The 12,464-nt window shown below is 49.6% G+C and overlaps 1 protein-coding gene across 2 annotated transcripts; it reads right to left on the minus strand.

Annotated features, from left to right (window-relative positions):
* Positions 1-7,432: 7,432 nt before the first annotated feature.
* Positions 7,433-9,242, minus strand: CLPS (colipase). Of its 2 annotated transcripts, XM_045543591.1 has the most exons (3): positions 9,159-9,242; positions 8,012-8,134; positions 7,433-7,564 (listed from the first exon to the last, which is right to left on the minus strand). In XM_045543591.1, exons 1-3 carry the CDS (start codon positions 9,240-9,242, stop codon positions 7,433-7,435), a joined length of 339 nt encoding a protein of 112 aa, XP_045399547.1. The 2 variants fall into 2 exon arrangements, with proteins under 2 accessions (XP_045399547.1, XP_045399548.1); XM_045543592.1 differs by lacking the exon at positions 8,012-8,134.
* Positions 9,243-12,464: the final 3,222 nt, after the last annotated feature.

Genomic DNA, 12,464 nt, shown 5'->3' on the forward strand with positions numbered 1-12,464 from the left:
TGGCTGGGCACAGTGGCTCACACCTGTATTCCCAGCACTTTGGGAGGCTTAGGTGGGAGGATCACTTGAAGTCAGGAATTGAAGACCAGCCTGAGCAACATAGTGAGATCCTGATTCTACAAAAATTTTAAAAATTAAAAGAATTTAGCTGGACATGGTGGCGCACGCTGGTGGTCCTAGCTACTTGGGAGGTTGAGATGGGAGGATCACTTGAGCCCAGGAGTTCAAGGCTGCAGTGAGCTATGGATCATGCCACTGCACTTCAGCCTGGGCCATAGAGTGAGACCCTATCTCTAAAAAAAAGAAAAGAAAAAAAAAGCCATGGTTGTACTTAGAACAGCCCCTTGTAAGTCACAGCAAAACTGTGTAAACCATACCTTGGTAGAATACATTATCCTGTATTAAATGTATCAGACAGACAACCAGACTTCCATAGTGTTATGTGAGCTCCCCCTTTCAGAGAAAGTCTGTGAAACAGCCTTGCTAGGGGAGGTGGCAGTCTGGAAACTAACCTCCAAGGATACCCGATGTCTGGAGATGGGGTTGTTTCCCTGTCTATGTGGCTCAAGCTAGTCTCAGCCTCTGGGGCTCAGTCAAACTTCCCACCTCAGCCTCTCAAGTAGCTGGGACTACAGGCCAGCCACGGAGCCTGGCCCAATGTCTTAAGAAGTTAGAAGGGGGCCAGGTGCGGTGGCTCACGCCTGTAATCCTAGCACTCAGGGAGGCTGAGGAGGGCAAATCATTTGAGCTCAGGAGTTTGAGACCAGCCTGAACAAGAGCAAGACCCCATCTCTACTAAAAATAGAAAGAAATTATATGGACAGCTAAAAATATATATAGAAAAAATTAGCCGGGCATGGTGGCGCATGCCTGTAGTCCCAGCTACTCTGGAGGCTGAGGCAGTAGGATCGCTTGAGCCCAGGAGTTTGAGGTTGCTGTGAGCTAGCCTGATGCCACAGCACTCTAGCCCGGGCAACAGAGTGAGACTTTGTCTCAAAAAAAAAAAAAAAAAAAAAAAAAGAAGAAGAAGTTAGAAGCGGACTGGGAGAACAGAGAGCCCAGAAATAAACCCAAGTTTATATAGTCAACTAATTTCCAGTAAGGGCACCAAGAAGTCACCATGAGGAAAGGATAGTTACCTCAATAAATGATGTTTGGAAAACTGAATATCCACATGAAAAAGATGAAATTGGACCCTTATGTTATACTGTATACAAAAATTATTAATAACTCCTAATGGATTAAAGACTTAAATGTATGACCTGAAACCATAAAACTCCTAGAAGAAAATGGGGAAAACTACATGACACTGGTCTTGGCAATGATTTTTTGGATAGGACACCAAAAGCACAGGTAACAAAAGCAAAAAAAAAACAAGTGGGATTACATTAAACTAAAAGGCTCCTGCACAGCAAAGGAAACAATCAACAAAATGAAAAGATAGCCAACAGACTAGGAGAAAATATTTGCAAGCCATCTATCTGATAAAGGGTTAATATCCAAAATATATAAGGAACTCACACAACTCAATAGCAAAAAAAAAAAAAAAACAACAAAACCCTAAAAAACAAAACAACCTGATTAAAAAATGGGCAAAGGACCTGAATAGACATTCCTTCAAAGAAGACATAAAAATGGCCAACTGGCGTATGAAAAGGTATTCAACATCATTAATCATTAGGGAAATGCAAATAAAAACCATAATGAGATATCATCTCACAGCTGTTAGGATGGCTATTATAAAAGCAAAAACAAAAAAGCAACCCGAGAAATAACAAGTGCAGGCAGAGTGTGGAGAAAAGGGAACACTTGTACACTATGGGTGAGAATGTAGATTTGGTATAGCCATTATGGAAAACAGTAGGAGGGGCCTAAATAAATTAAAAATAGAACTACCATATGATGCAGCAATCCCTCTTCTGTGTATATCCCCAAAGGAGATGAAATCACCACCTTGTGCAGATGTCTGCACCCCCGTGTTCATTGCAGCACTTTTTGTACTAGCCAAGATGTGGAAACATCCAAACTGTCCATTGGCAGATGAATGGATAAAGAAATTGTGGTATACATACACACACACACACACACACACACACACACACAATGGTATTTACTTATTTTTTAATTTTTTAAGAGACAGGGTCTCACTCTGTTGCCTGAGCTAGGAGTGCAGTGGCACAATTATAACTCATTGCAGCCTTGAACTCCTGGGCTCAAGCGATCCTCCTGCCTCAACCTCCCAAGCAGCTGGGACTACAGGCACAAGCCACTGTACCTGGCTCTATACAATGGGACATTATTCAGCGTACAAAATAGGGAGATCCTGCCATTTGCAACAACATGGATGAAATTATAGGACATTATGTTTAGTGAAGTAAGCCAGACACACAAAGAAAAATGCTGCATGAGCTCACTTACATACGGAATCTCAAAAAAAAAAAATCGAGTACATAGAAACAGTAAAGTGGTGGTTACTAGAGGTGTGGAAAGTGGAGGGTGGGGTAGGTGGGAAGGGAAGATGTAGGTCAAAGGGTACAAAGTTGCAGTTATGTAGAAGGGAGAAGTCTAAGGAATCTAACATACAACATGAGACAGTGGTCAATTATATTGTATTGTATACTGACTGGTAATTTGCCACAAGAGTGGATTTCAGGTACTCTTAACCACTCACACACACAAAAACATAGGTAACCACATGCGATCATATTAATTTGCTTGACTGTAATATTCACTCTATGTATGTATGGCAAGGCAAATATATCAAAACGTCATGTGGTATACCTTAATTATAAACAATAAAAAAAAGATTGACTTGGGGAAGTTGTTTGCCATATTGAATGTTTTCATGTGGGAAAATAATAAGCCTTCTTTAAAAAAAAAAACTCAAGTTGTCGTTAATGTCCTTTAATGAAAAAGAAACAAAAACAAAGAGGAGCGGGGAAAGATATGTTGCTGACATGACGAAACTGGTTCCAGCGTCAGGGAGGAAAGGCTTTTCCTCTCCCCTGTTAGGTTCGGTAGTTGGAGGCCTGAGAATTAAACTGATGAAAGCCACAGTAGCAAGAGAAATGAGAGACTTTTATTGAGAATGTAGGGGAGTTCAGAGAAAACTGCGACTCTAGGAGGAAATTTCAATTTGGGGCTTAAATGCCATCTTAATAGAGGAAGGGGAGGAGGAGAAAGGACACTTACAGGAAAGCAATTTTGAGGGAAGATAAACGGGCCCATAGGAGAAGAGGTGGGAGATGCGACAGTTTCACGACTGTGACTGTTTAGTGTGGGGCCAACTTCTCTCCTCTCCTGTGAGTCAATCTTCCCTGGTTTTGAGAAACGCCAGGGGAGAGGGTTTATGACAATTGAGTTCTTCTGTAGGGCTCTGCTTTTAGGCAGATAAAGGAGTTCAGAAAAAAGCCTATTCTCAAATACCTTCGGCTCAAAATAATTTTTGTGCCACGGTGGCATATTTTGGATCCCTTCACCAGCCATGGAGATTCAGCTGCCCTTCTGGGACAAGTGGCCACTGATAGAGGGCACTGCTGCTAGAATCTAGAAAAAAGTGTGGGGAGGAAAGTACAGGTGTTCCTCAACTTACCATAGTGTTTCATCCCAACTAACCCATCGTAAGTTGAAAATATCTTAAGTGGAAAATGCATGTAATGCTCCTAACCTGCCGAACATCATAGCCTGGCCTAGCTTCAGTGTGCTCCGAATGCTTACGTCAGCCTACAATGGGGCAAACCATCTAACACAAAGCCTATTTTATAATAAAGTGTTGAAAATCTCATGTAATTTACCATTCTACTGAATGCATATTGATCTTGTACCATAGTAGGGTCAAACAATTGTAAGTCAAACCATTGTGAGTCAGGGGTCACTTGTGGGAAGATTGTCTCTGCCGTCCTGAAAGGCAGGTCTCCGATGCTGAAAAGCAGCAGAAACCGAGAGTCTACAGCAGCGCTGTCCAGTGGAGAACAAATGTGAGCTACGCATGTTATTTTAAATTTTCTAATAGCCATATTAAAAAAGTAAAACTAAAAAACAGGTGGAATCAATTTTGATAATCTATTTTGTTTATAACCCAATAAAAATATCATGTCAACATATGAAAATATTTGAAATATTACCTTTTTTTTTTTTGTGGTAATAAGTTTTCAAAACCCAGTTTGTAGGCCGGGCACGGTGGCTCACGCCTGTAATCCTAGCTCTCTGGGAGGCCGAGGTGGGCGGATCGTTTGAGTTCAGGAGTTCGAGACCAGCCTGAGGAAGTGCGAGAACCCATCTCTACTAAAAAAATAGAAGGAAATTACCTGGACAACTAAATATATATATATATATATATATATATATATATATATATAGAAAAAATTAGCCGGGCATGTTGACACATGCCTGTAGTCCCAGCTACTCGGGAGGCTGAGGCAGGAGGATTGCTTGAGCCCAGGAGTTCAAGGCTGCAATGAGTTATAATTGTGCCACTGCACTCCTAGCTCAGGCAACAGAGTGAGACTCTGTCTCAAAAACCCCCCCAAAAAACCCAGTTTGTATTTTACATTTATCTCGATTCAGATAAGCCATATTTCAAGTGGTCAACAGCCACATGTGGCTGGCTAAGAGCTACCACACCAGCGTATCAGACGGTGTGGGTCTACGGGGCCCAGCGTTAGGAATTTTTATGGACTCGAGGCTGCAAACACCCCTCCTTCTATAGCTGAATAGCTAGCAGATCTAGAAAGAAGTTACAAGAAGACAGGGAACTCCTGGGATTAGGATGTTAAGGTGGAAAGTGTCCGTGGCGAGGCTACAGCCCATAGGACATCCTTATGTGCATTAGGAAAGGTGACTCTGGGCTCAAGGCTTAGTGAGGAAGGTGCTTTTGAACAACAGCCACAACATAACAAAATGCTCCCCTTCTTCAGGCAGACTTGCATTAGCTGCAGTGTAGAAAAACAATCGCTCTAGGTATTTCAAGTAGAAAGGATTTAATACAAGGGAACAGATGATTGGGGTTTTGGCCACTTGCTTCTGCAAAGCCCAGCTCAATGCTCACTTCTGGAAACCAGGGACATTTTCCTTGTGTCCCCAGCAGTCTAACACACAGTGCTGGGCACACTATGGTCACTCAGTAGATATACCAAGACATGAATGCAGATTTCCCCCAGGCCTGAACCTGGGAACCAGGAAATATGACCCACCCCTGCCTTGGGGCCTGAATCCCCGACTGGGTTAAGGTACTGTGAGTCCCTCTCATCGAGCACTAACTCACTGGCGGACACTGTTACCTGCTTTCCCAACAGCCATATAGGGCTGGGAAACCTGTGGCCTTCTGATTTCAAGATTGCTCTTTTTTAAGCACCAAGGGAAGCAGAAAAGTTCATCTTTCTCTGCTTCACTCCTTTTAATAAAAGGATTTGCTCTGTAAAATTTGGATTCAGTCAAAAGGCCGCACTTAAGGACCTAGAAGGCCACATGTGGCCTTAAGGCCGCAGGTTCCCAGCCCTGCTGGGTGCTTTCCCAGCCTCCTTTGCAGGTCGGGTGGTCAGATGACCCAGTTCTGGCCACTGAAATAGGAAGAGAAGTCCACCTGGCGGATGTGGGGGAAATCTAAGAGGGTATGCAAGAAGAAACGCTCTGCCCCTCATGCCCCCATCCCACCTGCTCCCTGCCTTAGACTATGGCGAGAGCATGTAAGAGCAGGAGTGATTCCATGACAGGCTGGACCTCCTGGAATAGGCCTAAGTTTCGGTTTCCCCAACGCGGGTCCTCCCCTTCCCCGAAATGAGGCTGATAACAACTAAAAGGTCCCAAGACTTGGAACCAACCAATCAGAAGCCAACATGACCTTGGAGCCAACCAATCAGGAGCCGACATGATCAGCCACTCTTGAAGGAGCAAATGAACTAAGGGAGGGAGGGGGGATGGTGTGCCCAGCGTATGTAACCTACTGAAAAGTATCAAAGCTTAATTTTTACCCCAGGGCGGGGTCCTGGTTGGTGGAGAGGCCACTGCGTTGGTGCTCTGGGACTTGGACCCTAGCCCGAGCTAGCCAATAAACTCCTTTGCCTTTTGCAGCCTCGGTGACTCTGCCTCTCTGTTCCTGGGGCCAAGGGAAACCGGTTCTAACAAGCACACGATGTTGGGAGCTGCTGCTACGGCATCTGGCAACCGTGAAGAGGTCAGGAGAACTGCAGAGCCACCAGCCACCAAGCCACCAGACAAATACCCATCTCTAGACTTCTTGATTTGTGAGAAATACACAGTCCTATTTGTTTCAGCCGTAATCACTTGGGTTTTCGGCAACTTGTAACTGAATGCAGTCCTAACACATAAGCCTGTGGTTACTAAGGGTTCATCCATCACAGACCCGCAGAGCCCTGGGGCTGGGAGGACAGCAAATTTCATTCAGTGCACTCCCCGGCCCCCTTTGTGTGAATCTCCAGTCTCGCCAGGGGGTCGGCGAGCTTCCACCTGCACACCTTGACTGTGGGGGCCGCACGACTGCCTCAGGTAACTCATGTTTGATAGCTCCAGGGGGTATAACACTCTTATATTAAGCCAAAATTAAATTTCTTACAATTTCCACCCATTTTTCTAGGTGTGAATAATTGGGCAAAGAACAGGGACTCATAGAAAGGGTAGGGGGTGGAGTCAGATGAGTATTGTGGCAGCTTTTTCTGATCGTGTGCTATTGGGCAAGTTCCTTAACCTCTATGAAACTTAGTTTATCTGTGAAGCGGAGATGATGAATTCTCCCTCCTGGGATCACTGTGAGGATCGGGTGGCACACAGTAAGCCCACAGCAGTTGCTAACGGTCTGACCCGTAAGGCATGGGTGTGTCAGCTGGCTCTTACATCTGAAGCCTGGGCCCAGGGAAGGGGTGAGAGCCCAAGACCGAGACTGGTAAATTCTGATGCAGGGCAATGAAGACGAGTCATTATAATTCCCTACCAGAGGGTGTGTGTGTGTGTGTGTGTGTGTGTGTGTGTGTGTGAGTGTGAGCATATACGTACCTGCCTGTCCCTCTCCGAACGTGAGGGACAAGGAAGGGCATCCCAGGAGGTCTGACTGCTCCTCAGAAATGGAGGAGGTTCCAGACTGGCTGGGCCTCTTTCCCAACCTTGTCTCTATTCTCCAGTCTGTTCGGCCACACCCTCCCTGGCCCCAGACGCATCCCTGTTCTTCCCGCCCATTTGAAGCCTGCCCTGGTGGCAAAGGCTTGATGCAACCTCAAGGAGGATGCTGACGCAGCAAGGACATGCGGGAGGCCGGGCAAGGTGTGCAGGCGGGCTTTAATTGCCAAGAGCCCAATCAGAAAACAGAGATGCTGGTCAGGGAGGTGGCCAGCCAGGGAGAGGCGGTAGAGGAGGACAGAGGTGGCCCTGGACCTAGTGTCCCGCAGTGCGCTGGGCTGGGTGCAGGAGTGGGCGGGTGGTCTCACTGCTTGGAGCCCCCAGCATCAAGGCAGAGGCCGAAGTTGGTGTTGGTGATGGCGCCCACGATGGTCTTGTCCGCCTCACAGGTCAGGCCCCGTTCACAGGGACACTTGTAGTAAACCCCATAGAGTGACTGCAGAGACACAGGGGCAGTAGAGTTACAGGCTATCCGGGTCCACTCTGGGCAACACTTGCCCCCTGCCTGACCCAGAGAACCAGCAGACCCGCGTCTTGTCAGCGTCTCTCCCGATGGCTTCCCTGGGGGCACTGTGCGCCTGGGAGACCTTGGTTCTGGTCTCCACTCTGGCTCATTGCTCTCACTAACTTGATCTCTTTGTGGAGCCTCTATTTGCCCATCCATGAAATGGGGACAACAATCCCTGCCCCACCCATCTCACTGCTCAGCTGTGAGGGGCCAGAGAGCTGACGGGATGGGAAAGTACCCTGACGCCCTCTCTCCTCCACATTCCTCGTCCAGGCTGCCCCTCCTCCCTGATCCCATCCCCCACCCCAAGGGCCTCCTCCTCTGAGCTACCCCTCCCCGTGCTTCCCCACCCAGGCCAACTGCTCCGGCACCCACCTCGACGGAGCACTCGCTGTTCTCGGGGGCCTTGTGTGCGCAGCGGGCCAGGCTCAGCCCGCTCGTGCGGTGACAACACTGGCTCTTGCACTGGGCGCTGTTCAAGCAGAGCTCACCCTCATCCTGCGGGGCGCAGGGGCAGCCCGTCAGCCCAGGACCCCTCCTCTAGGCCCCTTCTCCACCCAGACCTCCACCCCACCACCCACGGCCGCTGACAGTGCCTCCCCTGCTGGGGGTGTGTGTGAACGAGTCCAGCCCCCGGGGTCTGGTGGCCTCTCTCCCTGCCACCTGTGTGAGAAGTGGGCATGTGGTGACAGAGGAGCAGCCCTAGGCTGGGTGCGGGTCAGGACCCTCGGGTTCTAGTACCGGCTGTACCACCAACTCCCCGGTGACCCTGGGCAAGGCACTGTCCCCCTCGGCCTCAGTGTTCCCATCTGGAATGTGCACATGTGGCCCCCAAATAGGCTTCCAAATCTCTCTGGGTCCCGCACTCCTTTGAGGAGCCTGTGAAAGTTGAGGATCATCTCCCTGCAAGACCCCTCCCTCCCGCACAGACTTTTCCCTGGAATCTCAAGGGGGTCCTGGACCCTCCAAACCCAGCATGGCCCTGAGTTAAGAACCTTTGTCCTGGGGGGCTGGCCGGGAGAGGCTTTCCCGGGAGCGGCGGGAGCGCCCACTGGGCCCGGCCCGCCCCCCGCCGCCCTGAGCCGCTTCCCTGCCGCCCTGAGCCGCTTCCCCGCCAACCACCCCCCCCACCCCCGCAGCTGTGAGGACCGAGTGCGTGAACATGCCCGAGGCATTCACAACTCTGTCTGGCACACAGTAAGGAAGGTGCGCGCGCTGGAATCCTTGGTGGAGCATTTTAAACCGCGGGACCTTCTGAAGCAGGGTTTCCAGGGCGGAGCCCAGGCCTCTGCATTTTTGCGTAGCTCCCTGGGCCGGCCTGAACCACTGCTCTGCCCATGCGCCGGTTGGCTCTGCGCCCATCAGTCCTTCGCAGCGCAGGCAGTGAAGGCAGAGACGCAGGTGCTGCTCCTCCCAGCCCGCAGGCAGCCCGGGTGGGGACGTCGGAGGTCAGGGGCCACGCTTACAGCATCCCCACCTGGGGACTCAGACAGCATCCCCCCGTTCCTGAAGACCCTCTTACCAGGTTGATGAGGATCCCCCGAGGGTCGGGAGCTGCATGGGCCACTGTCAGGGCAATGAGCAGGAGGACCAAGACCTTCTCCATGGCGAGCGGGACAGCTGGTGTGGGTGGCAGTGGCAGGTCAGATGGCAGAAGACGATGCCAGCTGGGGTGGGGGGCTATAAAAAGGCTCCTGTCCACATGTGACCCACCTTCTGCATCCCACAGGGCCCGCCGTGAGCAGAGGCACAGCTGTGGCCAATCTGCTTGGGGTCCTGATAAGGTCGCTGGGCAGGCACCTGGTGGCCTTTGGCACGCATGTGTGTCTGTGTGTGTACAATAACCATATGTTGTATCATGACTAAGTATGGACTCTCTGGTAATACAAACACACTAAAAAAGAGTGTGGACTCCAGAGCACTGGTAGCTGTACAAGTCACTAGCTGGGCAAACTTTCTAACTGTTCTCATTGTTCTCTCAGTCTCATCTGTCAACTGAGGATAATTTCAAGAGTTGAATTAGCACACATATATGTGTGTTACATGTATATTAACATAATGATGTACAATTATAAGAATATAGTTGTATCAGGTGTTCCCAGGTGCACACTGTCAGCTGAGTGGAGCTGCCCTGCCTCCTCACGCTTTGTGCACTAGGCACCTCTCTGCGGCACCACAGTTTGGGCCCTGCCTTTGGCCCCAGCCAAACCCAGGTGTGTAGCAGTATCAGGCTCAGGTCAGGAGGGGTCTCAGCCTCCCACCCCTCAGCCTTCCTTCTAGGCCCCTCGGGGGATTCTAGAGCAGGCCCAGGTCCCCAGGGGAGACCAGCTGTGCAGCTCCTGGCCGGAGGTGTGTGTTCTCACTCTGGTGACTCCCTCTCCCTCACAGCAGGGCGCTGCCCACAGGAGTGATTCAGGGACTCTTAGGGGGTCCTCCCCAAGTGATCCTCTCCCCTCTCCTTTCCACCTCATTCGGTACCTGCAGTTCCAGTGTCAAAGACGCAGCCCTTCAGTTAAGGCTTCCACTCGCCCTGCCCTCTACCCAAGGCCACGTGTGAGCATGAGCAGTTGCTAGTCCTGGCGGAGAATGAGGAGGGCTCATGAGCCTCGGAGGGCCCAGGGGCTGGAGGCTGGGAAGGGGACAGCTGCCGGAGTGTGCTCAGGCCTGGGAACAGAGCAGCTTGCCCTGAAGGTCTGGGCCCTGCAGCCAGTGTCCTCCCTCCCCCTCATCCCAGGAGGTAGAAGACAGCCCCACTGTGCGGCCCCAGATTGGGGTGCCCCAACCACAGCTCTGATCCAGACCAGCCTAGCTACATGACCTTGGACAAGGAATTTAAACTTCTTAAGCTCCCTGAGCCTCAGTTTCCTTATCTACCCAAGGAGATGACGGTTCCTATGTCATAAGGTCAGGACTGAATAAGACAATGTATGTGGAGCCCATGTGGAAGTGCCTGGCACATAGTGTAGAGGATGTTAGCAAAGGCATAAAGGCCTGGGTGAAGGGACTGTGAGAAAGACCGAATGACAGTCCTGCCAACAGGACTTGGGATATGATTGTCATCAGCCGGCTGCATACAGCAGGCTTTGGAATGTATGGAAGCATGACAGGTGTTGGGTCCCTGCCCTTTTCTTTATGGCCTTAAGGAACAACAAGGAAATAGCAAGATAATTGTAAGTTTAATGTATGTCACTAAATAGACTTGTTTGGAACAATATGTTTACTGCCACCAAAGATTTTATCTATATGTTCTTTACTGTAAACACATGTACCTTTCCCTATGCCTCCTTCAGCCTGAGATTGTGGTCTGGAGCATTTTTTGTTGTGCTGTGACACTGGTAGAGACGATCTCTACACATAGTAGGTGCTCAGCCCACATAATGCCACTCCCTTCCCCTCACCCTTGCATCCCTGGGTGTGGAATATAGCGGATCAGCTGGAGGATCCAGCCAAGAGACTCTCAAAATGAGAGAAACCCATCCTGCTCTAGGGATGCAGAAATACCGCTACTAAAAGAACGCTTTCCTCTCTGACTTTTATGGAAGTCAGCGTTTGAAACCACGTTTCCCCACGAGCTCGCTCTCATCTCTCCTCTTTCCTCCGCCCCAGTGAAAGGGCAGCCTTGCTGAAATAACAGGAAGATATCTGATCCCGCAATTTCCTAACAGCATCTAAGGACCAATCACGAGCTCCTCCTACTCTGTTGGTTCTCTCCCAAGCTGGCAGGCACCCTGCAGGGACTCTGTTTTCACACACATCTGGAAAGAGCCCAAAGACAGAAGGAAATGTAAATCTTTCTCTTTACATCCACCAGAAATGGCTTTTACAATCTGTTTCACAGCCTCGAGGTGTTCCTGAGAAGCTCGGGACAGACAGCGGGGAGGCAAACTCCAGGCCTTAGTTTCCTGCCCCAAACCATAGCTCAGGGGCAAAATCACATCCCCTGTGATAGGCCTGACTGCATCTCAGAGATAACCACGTCTCCAGGAGCAGAGAAAGCAAGAAAGACGGACAACCCACTGCCTGCTAATGACTCCACAACAATTACTACTTTTTCTCTTTCCCTTTGTCCCCATAAAAGCAGCAAGCCACTTGGCCTCTGCTGGCATCTCCCTTTTCTTTCTTTGGGCTGCCACCCTGTCTCCATGCTCTCTTCCCCCACCTTCCCTTCTCTCTCTCTCTCCCCTAAGAAGATAATGTAAACTTTTTTACTTTTATACCTTAATTTCTGCATGAGAAATCATTCTCCACCCACGACATAAGCACCTGCTAGGCTTTCCACCCTAACACCCAGGACCTCTGCGAGGCGAGCCACAGGAGAGTGAGCACTGTCCCATTCTCCCAGGTCAAGAGGGAGGCTGGGGGTGGAATCAATTTACAGAGTTGTGCTTTGAGTTTTTCTTTTTTTTTTTTTTTTTTTTTTGAGACAGAGTCTCACTTTGTTGCCCGGGCTAGAGTGAGTGCCGTGGCATCAGCCTAGCTCACAGCAACCTCAGACTCCTGGGCTTAAGCGATTCTACTGCCTCAGCCTCCCGAGTAGCTGGGACTACAGGCATGAGCCACCATGCCCAGCTAATTTTTTTTTTTTTTGTATATATATTTTTAGTTGGCCAGATAATTTCTTTCTATTTTTAGTAGAGACGGGGTCTCACTCTTGCTCAGGCTGGTCTCGAACTCCTGACCTCGAGCGATCCACCCGCCTCGGCCTCCCAGAGCTAGGATTACAGGCGTGAGCCACCGCGCCCGGCCTCTTTTTTTTTTTAATTTTTTATTTCAGCATATTACAGGGGCTTCATATATTGTCTTTGCCCCACCCGAGTCAGAGCTTCAA

The sequence above is a fragment of the Lemur catta genome, chromosome 2, assembly GCF_020740605.2.
Source record: "Lemur catta isolate mLemCat1 chromosome 2, mLemCat1.pri, whole genome shotgun sequence".
Lineage (NCBI taxonomy): Eukaryota > Metazoa > Chordata > Mammalia > Primates > Lemuridae > Lemur > Lemur catta.